This window comes from Oculina patagonica, chromosome 12 (genome assembly GCF_052425735.1).
Source record: "Oculina patagonica isolate OP01 chromosome 12, crgOcupat, whole genome shotgun sequence".
In the NCBI taxonomy this organism is placed as follows: domain Eukaryota; kingdom Metazoa; phylum Cnidaria; class Anthozoa; order Scleractinia; family Oculinidae; genus Oculina; species Oculina patagonica.
In genome coordinates this window covers 28,772,214-28,790,826 of record NC_135769.1, presented here as the reverse complement: position 1 = coordinate 28,790,826, position 18,613 = coordinate 28,772,214, and the positions used below count along the sequence as shown (strand labels likewise).

The 18,613-nt window shown below is 39.2% G+C and overlaps 1 protein-coding gene across 1 annotated transcript in view; it reads right to left on the bottom strand.

The window, feature by feature from the left end:
- The window catches only part of LOC144633534 (uncharacterized), a 15,118-nt gene extending 2,308 nt beyond the window's left edge, over positions 1-12,810 (bottom strand). The window contains exons 1-5 of the mRNA XM_078492383.1: positions 12,703-12,810; positions 12,561-12,588; positions 9,206-9,430; positions 6,615-6,844; positions 5,153-5,297 (exon numbers count right to left, since the gene is read on the bottom strand). Of these exons, the coding sequence (XP_078348509.1) occupies positions 5,153-5,297; positions 6,615-6,844; positions 9,206-9,430; positions 12,561-12,588; positions 12,703-12,750 (676 nt within the window). The 5' untranslated portion in view covers positions 12,751-12,810. The remainder of the gene's footprint in view (positions 1-5,152; positions 5,298-6,614; positions 6,845-9,205; positions 9,431-12,560; positions 12,589-12,702) is intronic.
- Positions 12,811-18,613: the final 5,803 nt, after the last annotated feature.

The following is an 18,613-nucleotide window of genomic DNA, read 5'->3' as shown; positions in this document are numbered from 1 at the left end:
GGTTTGTGTCACAACTCCTAATTTACATGTGTGTATTTTTCTTGTTTTTTTTTTTGCATATTTCTGTCTCGGGCAGCTTTTCTTTCTATTTCGGGGAATTCCGTTCATTATGAAGTGCTAGTATGAGCAAGAATAGATAAAAAGCTCCTGAGTGTAAACACATCCCCTTTCCTCAGGGAAACGAGTGTTTTTCACTTTTTAATGTCCCGCATCCGAACCAAAGTGCTTTTACAAAATGGCGCCATATCGCTATTTTCAAACACGTAGAACGTTTTTATAAAAGCTCCACAAAACTTAGTAAATCGTCGGGATACCGGTAATGTATCGAACTTTGAACTGTGAAAATTAAAACCTTATCTTTGAAGTACTTTTCTTGTTTTTGCATATCTCTGACGTTGACCGCGGTCGATTTCCTGCCCCACTGGGGGAGGAATGCGTGACGAGCGCAAAGAGTGCGTGACTGGGAGGCTAATCTGAAGGTCCCTATTATAAACATGGAGACCGTCACGGATGGCGCTTCTTGAAAAAAATTAGGATAAATTCTCTACTTCGTCCTTCGCCTGTCTGTCCTTATTTTCGTAATCTCATCTTGCATTCTAAATCTCTCCTAATCTTGTTGTTTTTTCCAACTTAATTAAGAGTGTGCCCGTGAGAGAACAGGGCAGAACCAGGTAACAAGTGATACAGCTCATATCACCGATTTCGCCCAAACCTAGCATAAATGTTGGGTATGGTGAGCTATTTACTGTGGCAAAACATTAACTCAAAATATTTTATTCCCTTCAAGTTATGGCACCTTTTGAAAAAATGGCCATTTTTCACTAATTTATGCATATTTAATTAGCTGACTTTGATTGACCAGTTCCACAAGAAAAAAAAGACTTCTGAAAATAAAATTCACTGCGTTATATTCTGTGGTTATTAGGCTTTAAGTACAATAATTCACTTCAACCGTCCGATTTGATTTCTTCTCCTCAAACGGTCTTTTGGAAGGTACACATTTCGTACTGTTGGAAATAGCCTTTAACTAGTGCCCAATATCTCCCATGAGCAACAACTTATATACATTATTCTTACATGGGTAATGAAATCCATCATTAAACTTCACAAAAATGCCACAAAATGTCTGGGGACTTCAATATTTTATTAGTATTGAGGAACTAAACACACGTGACTTAACGATTTCTTGCTATTTCATCAAAATTCACCGAAACACAAAAGCCATTTATTTGCCTCAATTTGTCATAAAATCGGTACGAAATAGCTAATCAAGCATAAATCTATAGATAACAATCAAAATATTGGCGAAGAAAAGGCAGTTAGGACATTTTTCGGAGCGTTTTCAGAGCCATATAATTCGGCAATGTTGTGATAGCAAATGTAAAAATAGCAGCGAAAGATTTTCTTCAAAAGCTCGCTCAATTCAACATTTAGGCACATCAAAGTTAAGAAACAAGAAAGTAATACTACATACATGCCACTTATCGACACACAAATGCTTTCTTTTGAAGAATTTGTTCTTCCTCGCTGCACTTCTATTCTTCGATCGATCTCAATTGACATGTACTGTTGCTTTGAGGCGCGCTGAACTAAGTCAATCCATCGTGGTTCATCCTTCGTGAAAGGTGTAAACAGGTTGTCAATAAAGTCATTCAAAGAGCTGTTCAAAGTTCACGGAAGGACACTTGTCTCAGCCAGTTTGCATGAAATAAATTTAACTGGAAAATAAACAGCCGCCATGTTGTATTTCTACCTTTGAGCCTGCCGTTTCAGTCAGCGGTACGGCCGTTCACTGGGTATCACGCGTCCATCACGCGTGACCCGTGTGGTCATTTGCTTTTCCTCCGCGAGTGTTCGTTGGATGCGTTTGTGATGAAAATGAGAATATTTTCAAATTGTCGTAGGGAAAACAATTTCCTACGCTACAGCTCCAAGTGTTTACCGCAATGTGATGCTGAACGAACTCTAGGGTGCTTACCATTTGTTGGAGAGAACCGGTTGGAATGACCACTGAAAAATGGAAAGGCTTCTCTCCAAAATTAGCAAACTAACCGAAATAGATGTCGCTTACCATTTGTAGCTCAGTTTTCTGTTATTTCTTTCCGTTGGTGGCAGACTTGAAGGATGGGAGACTAGAACTGGGAAACCTTACAAATGGTAAGAAAATTTCTGACGTTCCGTCAATTTCCGAAGAGATTTTCCAAAAAAAACTGTTCCATTTCACTTTCACCGAAACAGAGTTCTTGATTTTTCTGTTCAACGGTCGGCATGCACGGCAACCAAATCAAAATAATTGTTTATGTTCCAAAATGACGCTAAATGGCGGTATAAAACTGCTCCGACGTCTCGGCAATACTGCCTTTTTTGGGGTGGCACCCTGAAGAAGGCAGTATTGCCGAAACGTCAGAGCAGTTTTATACCGCCATTTAGCATCATTTTGGAGCATAAACAATTATTTTTAGCATAAAAGACGCTACATAGTTAAACAAATCAAAATGTCAACGTCTCCCAGTTACTTTTCAGACATTTTTTTTTTTTTATAGCTTGTTCAAATTCCCCTCCCCTGGCGGAAATAGTGATTAATACCGCGCCTAACGATTACATTTTTTGACCAAATTCCCCTACCCCTAGGGCATAAATGGGGAAAAATGAATAACTCAGCAAAGTTGGAGAATAACGTTTACCACGGGATAAATCACTATACGGTGGATAGCGAGGTAGGTTTTGTAATCGTTTCTTGCGCAAGTGCTTTAGTTGGGGGAGCGTCTGTGCTGAACTGAACAAAGTATTCACGTACGAAATGCCTTTAGCGACGCAGTCTATATGGCGCAGCAAATATATACATATATCTATAAAGGTGTGAATGTAGAGAGAGAAAACAACAAAGAATAAAACGGGTTTCCCTCGCGTTGACCACGAAAAAGACAGAAGACTACCTGTGCTGGTTGAAACATTAGCTAATAAGTTTGGCCGTCTTGCCTAGTCCTAGTCTTGCAATAAATTTGTTTAGTTTTAATGCGGGGTTTAAGCACTCTACAAAAGTCTGCATTCGCGTCTTTTTAACTCACATAGCCACTTAAATTGAGTCGGTGATGAAGAAAATTATCATTTGAAGCCGCAATTCGTCACTTGCAATGTGGGCATTCAAGAGGAAAAATTTGTCCCCATAAAAGCCCTTTTCTAAAACAAAACTGCAGTAATGACGTTTATCGGTAAATGGACAGATGGAGAACTTTGTGGGATCCCGAAAAAGAGAGTGGATACAAATTCAGTTTCCTAGCTACCAAAGTGTAATATAATATAGACGATTTGAACAGAAGGAATAGATGTACACAGGCCAGGTTAACAACCTGACCGCCATTTCTTCGAATGTCCATATTCACCCCCTCCCCCACCTCCCAAAAAAGACAGAAACAACAAAAAAACAATTAACATACTAGTTTTAATCTGATATAAGATGAAAAAACTTGCTCTGATTATTTAATGGTTTCCGACATTTCAGAGCTCAATTTCAGAGCATCAGAACCGATTGCATCGCATACATTACACTGCATCCAGTGTATTTCTCTTCAACTATTTATCAAAAAAATTCAATGGAGAAGTTGAAAAAAATTCTCACTTTTACAAGAAACGCACACTACTTATAAGGCTAAGATCAAGCCCCGGTTGTTCAGAGGGAAGATAACGCCATCCGCTACTTATTCCGACGAAAACAAACATTTGCGGAGGAAAAGCAAATGAACACGCGTGTGTATAGCTGTGTATAGCTGTGTTGGGCTATGTATAGGCGTGTATAGCTGTGTAGGGCTAGGCTATGTATCCCTTCTATGAAAATCCCTATATAGGATTTAGTCAAACAACTATATGATGACTACACTACGTACTTGCCCCAGTGAACGCCCGTACCGCTGACTGAAACGGCAGGCTCAAAGGTAGAAATACAACATGGCGGCTGTTTATTTTCCAGTTAAATTTATTTCATGCAAACTGGCTGAGACAAGTGTCCTTCCGTGAACTTTGAACAGCTCTTTGAATGACTTTATTGACAACCTGTTTACACCTTTCACGAAGAATGAACCACGATGTATTGGCTAAGTTCATCGCGCCTCAAAGCAACAGTACATGTCAATTGAGATCGATCGAAGAATAGAAGTGCAGCGAGGAAGAACAAATTCTTCAAAAAAAAGCATCTGTGTGTCGATAAGTGGCATGTATGTAGTATTACTTTCTTGTTTCTTAACTTTGATGTGCCTAAATGTTGAATTGAGCGAGCTTTTGAAGAAAATCTTTCGCTGCTATTTTTACATTTACTATCACAACATTGCCGAATTATATGGTTCTGAAACGCTCCGAAAAATGCCCTAACTGCCTTTTCTTCGCCAATATTTTGATTGTTATCTATAGATTTATGCTTGATTAGCTATTTCGTACCGATTTTATGACAAATTGAGGCAAATAAATGGCTTTTGTGTTTCGGTGAATTTTGATGAAATAGCAAGAAATCGTTAAGTCACGTGTGTTTAGTTCCTCAATACTAATAGAATATTAAAGTCCCCAGACATTTTGTGGCATTTTTGTGAAGTTTAATGATGGATTTCATTACCCATGTAAGAATAATGTATATAAGTTGTTGCTCATGGGAGATATTGGGCACTAGTTAAAGGCTATTTCCAACAGTACGAAATGTGTACCTTCCAAAAGACCGTTTGAGGAGAAGAAATCAAATCGGACGGTTGAAGTGAATTATTGTACTTAAAGCCTAATAACCACAGAATATAACGCAGTGAATTTTATTTTCAGAAGTCTTTTTTTCTTGTGGAACTGGTCAATCAAAGTCAGCTAATTAAATATGCATAAATTAGTGAAAAATGGCCATTTTTTCAAAAGGTGCCATAACTTGAAGGGAATAAAATATTTTGAGTTGATATTTTGCCACAGTAAATAGCTCACCATACCCAACATTTATGCTAAGTTTGGGCGAAATCGGTGATATGAGCTGTATCACATGTTGCCTGGTCCTCTTATGGACACACTCTTAATATAACGCAACCTGTGATGGACTAGTATCCCATGCATTCTGTAGCAGTAAAAAAATAAATTCACTTTATGCTACAGAAACCGGAGTTCTTATATGCCTCTGAATGAAACTTACTTATAGATGGACAGTTAGTTGTGTCCAGGCGACCTTCAAGCCCCAGTCCAAAGTCCGATTCCTCCGCTATCTTTATCCGCAAGAACCTGGCGAGAACTTTACGACACAAGCACGCAGTTGGGTGATACGAGTGTATTTTAAAGACCTGCAAAAGCAAGGTGTGGTTTGATCCTAGTTAGTTACCTCCTTTTTCTTTTTTTACTTTTTCTATACTTTGGTAGATGTAGCAACGTTTAGAGCAATTTCAACTGAGTGTCGTAAAACCAAAACCAAAGTAATTACTCTGGCCAATCACAAAGGACACAGATAATGCAGTGAACCAATCAAAACTCGAAGCAAATACATGTAGCCGGCACGTAGCGCGGGAAAACGTGCGCGAGCGAGTCACGATTGGTTTTGGTTTTAGTTCTGATTGGCTGAGAGAGTGGCGCGAGAATTTTAAGCCAATCACTAAGCGTGGCAATGCAAAACCAAAGCAAACGCAATTAACTTTCGACACTCAGTGAAAACCGCTCTAAACAACGTAGAAAAAACTTTTAGGATAGCTTGACTCACAGTTCATCCAGATGTGGTGCCAGTTGGCGGGAGTGGGAAGAGTGGCTTAATGGGGTCAGGGCGCTGAGCGCCGGATAGAGGGGTCTGTTTCCGAGCCTTGTTGGGATCATTGCAATAAATCCTTTCGCAAGACACTCCACCCTAATAATGCCTCATTCCACTCGGTTCTTTAATAAATGGATGCCGGCGAATTCATTGCGGGTGCAAGGGGGGTTAGCCCTGCCATGGACTAGCACCCCATCTAGGGGAGAGTAAGATAACCCTAAACGCTTATTTAATGCTCCAAAAACCAGAATAAGCGCCTATGGGACACTTGAGCCCGATGCTGGCTTTACCTTTTTTCAGTACATGTGCGAGCAGCTCAGATGTCCAATAACAAAAATTCAAGTCGCTTCGTCTTAATTTCGTCCTTGCATTTTGTCATAGAAATAATAATAAACGCGCGGTTTAGACTGCTTGTGGTCCTTTTTCTTTCGAAACAATCTCCTGGTGGTACAAAAGGTTGTTTTAGACAGAAGGAATAGGGATGAGGCGCTGCAATCCATTGCCAAATATATCACATGTCACTGTGAACCCTATAGGTACAAGAGTGCGAGACACAAAGACCTCTGCGTTCTCGTGCCTACGCTTTCGCTGATTAGGAGTTAAAACGGGTTCTGGGAACGTAACTGGCTCTCGCAGAGACAACCACATTTGTAGGAATTTCAGGAAAAAGGATAGTACACGTATGACTGTAGACCAAATTGGACTCCACTCATTACAGTGTTTGTACTGTTTACAATTACTGAATTATTTTACGTCTTCTTTTCCCATTGCTTACATGTAATGGGTGAGATCAAAGTTCTACTAGGTTACCTTCTTTTTGCTTTAATGATCATGGACTAAGCGACTCAGCAGGCCTTCTTACCTTAATTTGCCCGTCCTCAATGTAGTCGTTCCACTGGAGTCCATCCATGCTGTAGTCCACCGTGAACTGCAGTTCAGGTGAGGAGGAAGTCCAGTTAAGGGATAAGGCAGTATTTTGAACAAAAACAACATCACCCATGTCAGTAACCAGGGCACGTTTTGAGGGTTCCATCGTAAATGCTTCAGCAAATCCATCATTAACGCTCTCTGAATGCAGCCCTGTTTCGTTATCTATAAAGAAGATGAACACAACATCCATGAATAAATCAGCTAGGTACTTGTCAACTTGAAGTTGAGAAAATTTGGAAAGCTGCTGTTTCGAACATGGCGGCATATACTAAAACCCGAAACGATGAAACCACCGAAAAGAAACGAACAAAACCTAACCAACAAATAAAAGTTAACCACAAGCAAATCGGAGTGGAATTAACCGCAAGCAAAACTTCAGTGAAAGCTAACCGTTGCGTTTTGTTTCCTTTCCCGGGGTTGTAGTATATGCCGTTTCGAACGTTGTCCCTTCCTCAGAGCAAAATAGAGGATTATGGGTAATGTGTTTGCTTATTTAGTGAGCAAGGAGTTACGTTAAAACATTTTGCAGGAAACATGGTAAGAGAAAATTAATTAATTGATTGTAAAAGTTTCGTTAATTACGTTCAAACTGAGTTAAAATATTGATTTATGTTCTGATGCGAACTTCAGTTTCGCCTTGATGAAGAGAAAGCAACAAACGAGCTACATGCTATTCCGTGCTGATGAAAGGAATAGTACGTGGGATTCTCCCAGCCGCTGTAGTGCTGCAGTTCTCGCAACCTTGTAATTCTACTGGACCTCTAGTGTATCAGTTGGTAATGTTTTGGGGGCGTGGACATTGTTCCTGTTGTTTTCTAGAAGGGTAGCGAGCCTTTCATGTGAGACTCTGCAAGAGCTGCTGCCCGGCCGCAATTCCCAAGTCACACACCAATTCCCAAGTCACACACCAATTCCCAGTCACACACCGATTCCCAAGTCACACACCAATTCCCAAGTCACACACCAATTCCCAATCACACACCAATTCCCAATCACACACCAATTCCCAATCACACACCGATTCCCAATCACACACCAATTCCCAATCACACACCGATTCAACAAAAAATAAAAATGCAGACATACATACATCAGGATTCCAATAGAAGCACCAAGGTACATTGGGTACTGTGTTATCAAAACAACAACCTCGATCGTTTTCACACCTTTTCCGTCCTATCCCAGCGTAACCACAATTCTTTCGTTTGTGTGGGTCAGTCCAGTAGCATTTGTTAGCTGTAAAAAGGAATAATTAATTAAAGAAATGTTGTTGAAAATTAAGCGCGTGATATCTGCAGGTAGGAGTAGTAAGGGTAACAGTATTCTTCAACAGTGGTGTTTCCCTTCAGGCCCATTTCAATTCATTTTAAATGTCCTCTCTTAGGGACGGACCATTTTTTTTTTTTTGGAGTGGGGTGGCGATCAAAATTTTTCCAAGCCAAACAAATTTTTCAGTGTCGTTGTCTGTGCAAACAATTTTTTCCCGCCCCATCGTCCTGCAGACAATGTGCTTTGATGTCTGCAAACAATTTATCTGGGCCTTTTTTGCTTTTGCAAACAACTTTTTTTTTCTGGATTTTCGATCCCCCCTCCCTCCCTCCAAAAAAATAATGGTCCGTCCCTTATGACCCCAGTGAAGAAACATGGCTTCGTCAAACAGACTGATGAAGAAGGCTTGTATGTTACTTTCACTACTTGCAGATATCGCGCGATTAATTTCAACTCTCTTTCTTTAATTAGTTATTTTATTTATTACAGATAACAAATGTTACGGAATTAACCCACAAGGACGAGTAGGCAATGGCTCTATATACTTTGGTATAGCACAGGAAGAGTGAAGTCTCTACTAACTCCGTTCTACAATATAGACACGCACAAAACCAACAATCCTTCATTCCGCTCCGACGGAGAGCTTACGCTAGAGACATTAGCAGTTTCCAAGTTTGAGCAGAATATAAAAAAAGGTTGGAAAGGTTCCCCTTTAACCAAACACTTCCGTACGTCCACCTAGCTGGCGCTTTCTCTGCTTTGTGCCTCAAGTAAAAGGTCGAGAGTATCTATAAGGTTTTCGACCTCTCAGCGCTTGCAATTGGCAATCATAAATTCCACGAGGTCTTTTGAACACACCAGTAGTCCAGTGTCACGCCAACATCAATTCTTCTGTGACGAACACACTCTATGTCATTTACCAACCACTCTAGCGAAAACGCAGAATGCGACTGACGACAGGTTGGCTTTTGCTACCTTTGACTCGCATCAAAAGCGAAAGTAGCTGCGCAAATAGCTTTGACACTGGTGTCGAAGTGAGACAACCTTTGATGTCACCTGTAACAGGCAGTTAACGCACATTGAATTGACTACAGTTTTGACAAAGACGGTCAAACTCACATTTGGAAGCACCTTTTTGTTCTATCTTTGAAAAACTCGTCTAAGACAACACACTCTTTGCCACCTTTGATTTAGATCAAAGATGTATGAAAAGGACGATTTTTCTAAGCCTTCAGACTGTTTTTATTTCCATACCTGGAATATTGCCATCTGGCCACACCTTTAATCCAAACGAAATCCTCCATGATTGAGGGCCAATACAAGAGGCCATTGGCGCATAATAGTGTCGCTGACAAATGGGTTTCTTGGTTTCGTTGAGCGAGCATCCACTGCACATCCACTTTACCGCACTTACATTTGTGTATTGAAGACCATGAAGTAACGTATACGAGGTGGAATTGCACTTGTAAGATGAAAAATCTGTCAAGAGGCAAAGATGAAAGCTACCATTAATCTTTTCGACGAGGACCTTAGTATTTTCAATGTCTACTAACGTTTAAACAGGATTTAAGAAAAAAAAAAAAAGAACAGTAAAACATCCGGTTGACGCTTGGTGACCGTTAGTTTTCTATTCAACAACACCTTCATTTAGAAGTAGTGCCTTAGTATGGGGGGGGCCGGGGGGCGGGGGCTCCCCCAAACATTTCGCAAAAAAAAATAAAAATAATCAAAAGTAATAAGAGAGTACAACGTTCAAGTAACATAGAGTAGTTTTCACTTGAGTGTCGAAAGTAATTCGTGTTTGCTTTGGTTTTGCATTACTACGCTTAGTGATTGGTTAAAAAAAACCCGCGCCACTTTCTCAGCCAATCAGAAGTAAAACCAAATTAAAACCAATTGTGACTCACTCGCGCACGTTTTCCCGCGCTCCGTGCCGGCTACATGTATTTACTTCGAGTTTTGATTCGTTTATTGGATTGTCTGTGTGTTTTGTGATTGGCCAGAGTGATTAATTGCGTTTTGGTTTTATGACACTCGATTGAAAACCGCTCTATCTGATCAATGATTTTAGTTAGTTAAAATTTGCTGAAAAATACTCTCAGAAGGCTGGACTGAAATGTTATTTTAGAGAACTCCGATTTGAAAATCTCCCGGGGGAGCATGCCTCCGGACCCCCCTAGAAACTAGCGCCTCCGCTGCTCGTAATAAGCCCCCTCCCCTCCCCCCTCCAACACATTTAACCTTGCTACGGCACTGAGAAGTATAGAAAAGTTTCTTGCTCGACTCCTTTGCAGTTACCAAAACCATATTTTGTTGTTGAAGTTAATGAGACACAGTCTTCCGCTATTTTTAGCCGATAACATAAGCGTACCGTGTAAGAATTTGGTTTAAACTCCCTGTTTTCATTATTTGCCATTATTTCGAATTGGGAAAACTTAACGCAAAACAAAGTGTTTTGAATGGAAAAAAAGGCAATTTGATGTCGAATGATATCTGTATAATTTCATCCGTGGCGTAAAATGTAAACGAAAGACATATAGCAAAAGATTTTGCTGAACAAAATTGAAAACAATAGGCTCCCTTGAATTCGAGTAATCGCGTTTTTAAATTGCTATACCATGTCGCAGCCGCCCCCATGCAGATTTTTGTGTGGGCAAACACAATGTGTAACCCACATAATGTCAACGACGACAATATTTCATGGAAGGTTTAGTTACAGTAAAACCTTTTTTGTAGAATTAATTTATATTAGACTAGCTAGCGAAAACCGTCAGTAATTTTAAGCTGCATAGCCAAAGAATTTTCTAAAAAACACACGGCAACCAAGGAGGCTTAATAATTTTTTCCTAGTCGATTAAATTGTTTATTTTTATCTTAACTTATTTTCTGAAAAATATTGTAAATGGCACAGTTGTTAGTCTAAGTTTAAATGGAATAACTCACTGATAACTCTCTCCACTTTATTTTAGTTTTTTTTTACATGAGCCGGATTCATCGTGTATAAAATAAAATATCTATCTACCAAAACAGCTTGAAGATATTAAAAAAACGCGGAATAAAACTGACTAGATCATGAAATGTGATAAGACAAAAATCTGATACATTAACTCGTTGCAATCGACACTTCATTTTGTGATCAGAATATTAAAAGATTTTATCACATTTCTATTTCTTCTTTCTTTTTTGAATTCCCTCATAAAAAATTCAGCTTTGGAGTTTAGATAAATCCTTCAAAATTTCCAGTGTTTATGAAAATTACATAACAAGGGCTATGTGTATTTCTTTGCTTCGTGGCAACGCAGTTAAACACTGAAGTGTATTTATAGCTCAAGTAAACTTTCTGTGGGATAAAGAAGGATCAATAGGTTGATTATGTTACAAAAGATTCGCACAGTTGGAAAGTTAAAACTAAGCATGCAATGATTAACAACAAAAGAGTTAATAGTGTGAAAATTTCCAGCTGGTACTTGCTAGATTGTTCAATAAAAAAGTTTCTAGAAGCTCTTTTGTGTTGCGAAACAGCACTTCGATAACAGTTTAAGTGGTTATTAAATTTTCATGTGAAAATGGAAAGTAATTTTTAAGAGTTCTCCCAGATGCGATGGAAGATCTATCTTTTTTTACCATTTTTCCGATTAAATAAACTTAAGAAAAGGATGGAATATTCGTGAAGAAGAAAGAAATTTGATTACTCGGAAACGAAAGCGTCAGCTAAAAATAATAAGGCAAACTACAATTGATTTTTAAGCTGGTTTAACTGCTTAATAAAGTCAAGATCTGAGAACGAAAATTGATTAAGTAGACATCTATATGTTTTAATTTGTACAATTTAACGAAGCAGAATACTTCACGAGCTCAGTCATTTGAGAATGTTGTAATTTACTTATATTACTTAATCTCAATTTGTTTTCCAATTTTTACAGTTATTCTAACATTTATACTTAGCGATGTACACGATCTATCTCTTGTCCGCCGAAGAAGGAGAGAAGTTATGCCTGTGACTATAGCACGTCCACAACTCATTCTTTTGAAGAAATTGAATTCAGTACTACCTGTTTTACGAGAAGCTCGCGTGAATTTAATGAAGCCAGAGAACTCAAAAACTGCAACTTAAGCGTGGATATAGGAACAAAAAAAGTGCAAATAATTCCGCTAAAATACGCAAAAATTTTTGCAAAATTTTTTCAAAACATAACATGCAGTTTATAAAAGGATCGACTTGAGGTATTAAACAAATCGAACTTACATTTTCGCCTCTCTCATTGAATTAAACTTGACCTTCGGTTCTTTTGCAAAGCTTAACACTAAAAGTAATTTTTAAAAGTTTCATAAAATTTCTAAAAGCTGCATGATATTCATAGAAAAGTCATAAAAGTATAAATGAATTTAAAGTTTTCAGAAGTGGCGTCTTTGCAATAAATTTAGCGTTAAGATTTCCTAATGTGTCATGCATATGATAATTTTTTTCAGCAGTATATTCTTTCAACAATAAATTTACAGTTAAGTTTTCTTGTGTCAAGCTTTTTTTCAGCAGTATATTCTTTCGAATTAATTCACAGTTAAGTTTCTCTTAATGTATCATGCATATGTTGAAATGATAGATACTTACGTGAAGTTGTCACTTGAAAGCCAAATATCTATAAAGAAAAGAATTAAAAACACGTTGAAAACTTTTTGATATCGATGCATAAAAATTCAATTTTTTATACAGTTAAGAAGAGAATATAAATGAATAAAAAAAACTAAAATACCTGTATCAGGAAAGAGAGTTTCCCCAAAACAATTAGAAAGCTCGCCATTTTTTGACCCCAAGATTACATTCTGATCTTTAGCGAATTTTCTACACCCGACGAGAAATGTTGGTTCGAGGCAGCGACTGCTTACATAGAGATTAACCTTCAAAAAATTGCACCTGCATGCAAGAGCTTTAATTTTTAAAGGTTTTAATTTTTAACAGGAAGTCCTACTGAAGAAGTCAAATATTTACTTCATTCTGGGCTCATGGTTTGTGCGGCTTGAAGGAAAGGCAATTTGCAAGTTATTATTTAACAATATCACAGTTAGTATACTTGTACTGTCAACAGCGGTTGGTACTTAATACTTATACCTTGCAGCCAATGTTTGCTTAGAGCTTTCTTGGAAATTGGCGAAATTAATAAATTATGAGGTGTTTTAAGGGCTTGAAAAGCTTTTTTCGGTTCGTGGAAATTTCCCATTTCAATAAGCCGGTATTTAACTTGAAAAACATGCCCGAGATAAAGTAAACAATAATTCCTTAGTTTTTTTTTTTTTATTATTATTATTTCTTTATTGGCTAGCAACAGCCGCAGCTTATGTGTCGCTAGTGTTTTCTTCTCCTAATATGTGAAATGAAACGTTATTCAGCTCAGTTATGACTGATCAGCGAAAGCTTATCAATTAAATTACTGATTCAATTCTTAATCCCAGCGTCTTACGAGCGCTCGTCTAAAACCTTTACACGAGCACCGGTCTACCAAAGGAAACGAACTCAAAAAAATTGTCAGAACCGGGTATTTCTTGCGAATTTGTACATCAATAGACTACAGTCACAGTAGTTTGGGTCAGTACGCTCCAACTGTTTTTAACAATACTATAGGTCCTATAGCTAGTCTTAAAATACAATAGTTCTAGTATAGAAGCCGGTAAACCCGTTAGGGAGCAAATATGCTAAGTAAGTCGATCTATTCATGAAACAGTATAATAATAGACTTGTTTCAAGGTCATAAACATTCTCGTCCCCATCAGAGTTAATAGAGGGAGTCTCCTTCTATTAACTCTGTCCCCATAGCCCTTTCGTTTCTCTTAGCCGGCTTGGCACGAGAAAACGGAGGGCTCTGGGGACATAGGATTTTTGAATTAATTCGAATTTTTTTGATTGGCTGTTTGGAACAAAGAATTCCTTAACGGAAGTCATAAACATAACGACTCTCTCGTACATTCTTTTGAAACGTCATGACTGCATAAATGAAGACCGGAAGTCCTAGAATCTAGGACTGGAAATTCTCTGTCCCCAGAGCCCTTCGTTTTCTCGTGCCAAGGCTCAGCCGGCTAAGAGAAACGAAAGGGCTATGGGGACGAGAATGGGTCATAAATAGGCATAACCTGCGATCAGGCGTTATTTTTCTCGCGGCGGAGGGGTCAACGGAAAATTCGCCTTCCCTCCGCCGCGAAAAAAACGAAAGCCTGATCGCAGGTTAAAATAGGCATGAATAGATTGTGCCAGTAAATTCAGGAAAAGTTGCTTCACAATATACCCAAAAGTTTCTCTAAAGTTGCTTAAATATCAAAAAGTTGCCACCAAAATTTAGAAAAGTTGCTTGCTCTCTAGAGAGAATTTTGCGTTTTCTAGAAATTGAAGCGCTTGCAGGTTTGCTAAGAGTTGCCCCAGCGTCTATTACTCGCACTTTAAATACCAAGATGGCTCCTGGAAGGCTCTAAGCTCTATGTATGCAGCGAGTAACCGCTGGATTTAAGCGCCCGTTAGATAGAAAGCCGTTGTCCAGATTTCGCGGGCGTAAAGCAAGTGTTATTTTATTGTCATTTTATTGTATATCCTTAGTTTTAATAAAATCAGTTTTGTTAAAACCAGTTTTAATAAAATCCTTCGAAATGAAACGACTTTTTATGGTTTGGATCGGTTTTATATCAATTTGTTGCTCAAAAGTTGCCAAGGAAGGCAAAAGTTGCCCTAGGTTGCTGGCACATCAAAAAGTTGCTCAAAACGCCAAAAGTTGCTCAAAAGTTGCCGAGCACAATCTATTTATGCCTAGTCATAAACAGTCAATGATGCGTGACACTTTGGATCATAGATCGGCATTTTTACATTACACTGAAGAAGGGCTCTGCCCGAAACGTCTGTATATATTAATTTTTTGACACTTAAGAGTTTTTTCTCCAATTTTTTTACTTGTTTCAAGGTCTCTCTCCTTCGCAGTGGCTCTTTTAGTGAGGGAAGGTGAAAAACACTTTTCTCTAGGCTCCGCGCGCTTTCTTTTTACCTCTCCCCATTTCCCAGCCCGTGCCAAACACGAAATAGGCCTTCGCGGAAGAGAGAGTTTCAAGATAGACGTCCAAAGGTTTATCTGTATTTTTAAATATATAACAACCAATGAGAATGCTATTTCCTGGAAAGACCATCAATCTTCCACGAGAAAACTAACTTTCTTCATGAAAAGTAAATCTCTTTTGTACTAGAAATCAATAGCATGAGTATTTATGCCGGTAACTAGAAAAGTGTTGTTCTTGGATTACTCTGATTACCGTGCTGATCAGCCACGATTACCCTTTGCAGTTTTTAGAATGATTTAGTGTGAAGTATGTACAAGGTTTCCTTTTATCGTCAATAGAGCGTTTTTACCAAGATAACAAGATCGTTTTGCTTGTATCAAAAACATCAACACTAAACTCAGCGATCGTGGAGGAGGGGAAAGACATGTATTCCCTAAATTTTAACTTAGCAGTGCTCATTGCAGATATAAAGGCGAAATACTGCCATCTCAGCTAACACTTTACGTTACATTGCTCATATGTCAGTTAAAAAATCCGACATTTCTTTGGCATGAGGCAAATGTAATTTCAAATAGAACACCCTAAGCAATATAAAACTCGAGTTTATTTCAACCTCATTGAATGTACGAAGTGCCAAATTGAGAGCCCTCTCAATCCCTCTCACCGCACCCCACCCGATAGCTCTATACTAGCCCCTGCTACTATCTTGTTACTGATTGTCAAGAGGAAAGAAAAACACTGGGCGCAAATGAGCGAGACTTTGAAAGAAACGTTATGAAAAGTGCTGTGGCAATTAAAATTATAAGCCGGAAAACCATGCAGGAGGACGACAATTACTAAATTCTCTCATCATCATCATCATCATCATCATCATCATCATCATCATCATCATCATCATCATCATCATCATCATCATTATCATCATCAAAAACATGCTTGGTCTTTGCATCATATGTAGGGTCAAATCTTAACGTTTCAGTATCTTTCTAAAGATTAGGGTTAAAAGTGAAGGATTTCAGACATTTAAGACGAAAATAAGCAGCGGTTTTGGCGGGAAATGTGCGCGTTTGACCGTCGTTGAAGGTCTGCCTGGCCGGACATTTTGTAGCCTGCAGGACAGAATAACAGCACGGAAATGGAAAACTGGCCTTGAAGACAGAGGTGTCTTAAACTTCAGCGTGGAAGGCGAAAAAAAATGACTTAGAACACAAAATTGGCGAAGTAATCACATGATGTACATTTCACTTGAAACAAAAAGTTACAGCGGTAACGTAAAATTGATAAGGGGTCGGTCATTGTTTAGAGGGGGCCTGGTACAAATGGAGGGCGGCTATGTTCAAATTATCCTGAACCTCTTCTCTTATGAAGCACACCATCTCCACCCTTAATTCTAAGATGTAAACAATGACAATGATTAGGAAAGAGAAACTTCTGGATGGATTATCTTTTTATTTAAATGCACGTCAGTGGAGGTTGTCGTTCAAGAGTGGGTGGAGATGTGACTCTTCAAGAAACAAGAAGCCGGAAGGGGAGGAAGAAGCGGTGCACGAGCTACTGGAGGGGCCGTCCAGGCGGGGGGAGCTGTCCACGATTCATTGGAGTGGCCGTCCAATAGTCGGGAGAGAACCGTCCACAAGAAAGTGGAGGAGCTGTCTACGAGTCGGGAGGACTGGCCATCCAAAAGTCCGTGGAAAAGTTATCCACGAGTCAGTGGAGTTTGCCTTCCAAGCGTCAGTGGAGGTGGTCGCCCAAGGTTCAGTGGAGGTAGGTGTCCAAGAGTCCCTGGAAGTGGCTGTCCAAAAGATAAGGAGCCAGTAGGCGATGAAGGAATCGTCCATGAGTCATCTTATGGGCCGTCCACGATTCAGTGGAGGGAGCTGTCCACGAATCATTGGAGTGGCCGTCCAAGAGTCGGGAGAGGACCGTCCACAAGTAAGTGGAGGAGCTGTCCACGAGTCAGGAGGACTGGCCGTCCAAGAGTCAGTGGAAAAACTATCCACGAGACAGTGGAGTTTGCCTTCCAAGCGTCAGTGGAGGTGGTCGTTCATGCGTCGGTGGAGGTGGCCATCCAAGCGTCGGTAGTAAGTGGAGGTGGGCGTCCAAGAGTGAATGAAGATTGCCTTCCAGAAGCTAGTGGAGGTGGCCGTCCAGGTGTGAGTGGAGGTGGCTGTCCAAGAAACAAGGAGTCGAAAGGGGAGGAAGTAGCCGTGCATGAGTCATTGGAGTGGCCGTCCAAGAGTCGGGAGAGGACCGTCCACAAGTAAGTGGAGAAGCTGTCCACGAGTCAGGAGGACTAGCCGTCCAAGTGTCAGTGGGAAGCTATCCACGAGTCAGTGGATAGCTTCTTGAGATTCATCTTGAGATTCACTTTATACACGTCACCGAGTTATTGTTGAGACCTGTGAATATGTTCAGAAATAGTCCTGTTTAAAAGTTTTAAATATAAAGTTCATTGTATTTGGTGATCAAGAAGTTCTTTAGTTACCTCTATAAGGCGAACAACTGCCATTGCCTTGCCTCTGTAACTGTGTCCACATTCACGAACTTTGTGGCTGTATCCAAAGATCTTCTGAAAAAAGTAACACGAATTTACATTATTCACTAACGATTGTCGGATACCACTAAGGATTGGTACAGCATAGACGCTAAAATGCTAATAATTCTGAGATCAGAATGAGTAACTTATGCCGTTAAAGGAACTTTAATTTCCCTTACCTGCCAAACGAAGTTTCAGCTTCATGTAAAAATGAAAAACTTTGGCTCCTTCTTCGTGTAGAAGCACAGAACACGTCACAATAGAATACTGCATCGCAAACCTTTTGTTTTTATTACTATAAAAAAAAAACAATCACTCTATTATTCCTCGTTATTTTGTCCTTTTGTTCTCTATTGTTATAGGTGAACTGTGTCTTCTACACGAAGTAAGAGCCAAAACTTTTAAGGAACTTGCTCGTGAAAGCGGAGTTCTTGCTCAATTTCCAAGCAAAACTCGCTGTATCCTTAAAAGTGGATTCGATTACCTGAAGTTGGTGACATATCGGTAAACTTCTCGCGAAGTGGATTAAACTTTGTTCAAAAGTTTCGGTTAAAGCAAGCTTTAAAAGACGTCGCGCAATTTGAAAATATACATGCAAGTGGGTTTAGGTGCGCATGTGGATAAATAAAATCGCGTCATTAATTTTGAATTCTAAACAAATTCGTGAATATTTCCCACACGCAGCAAAGCGTTAATAAAATGTTCTTGTAAAATAGCCACATTGGGGCATGTTTCGAGTCTACTTATTTACATAACAGGCATCGAAGGTGCGGTTACACGGAGCGAATTTTTATTCCCCAGGCGTTGGTTTCTGGTATGCATTTTTCATTTTTCTTTGAATCTCTTTTTTCTGGCTCCGCTATTTCTTAACTGGGGACTGAAAAAGAAATGCCAAAATTTTGCGAGAAAATCCGAAGACTGATATTTGTTTTTTTATTTAATGAAATTTTATTTTGAAAAACTTTCAAACTGTACAAAAAAAAAATAAATATACTGATAAAAATACTGATATTCTCGCGGGCTTCTTTCTTATAGAAAAAGTTGTTCAGTGCGAGTTAAAAGTGTTCATGCGCACAGAATAAAATGTGTCGTGCTAA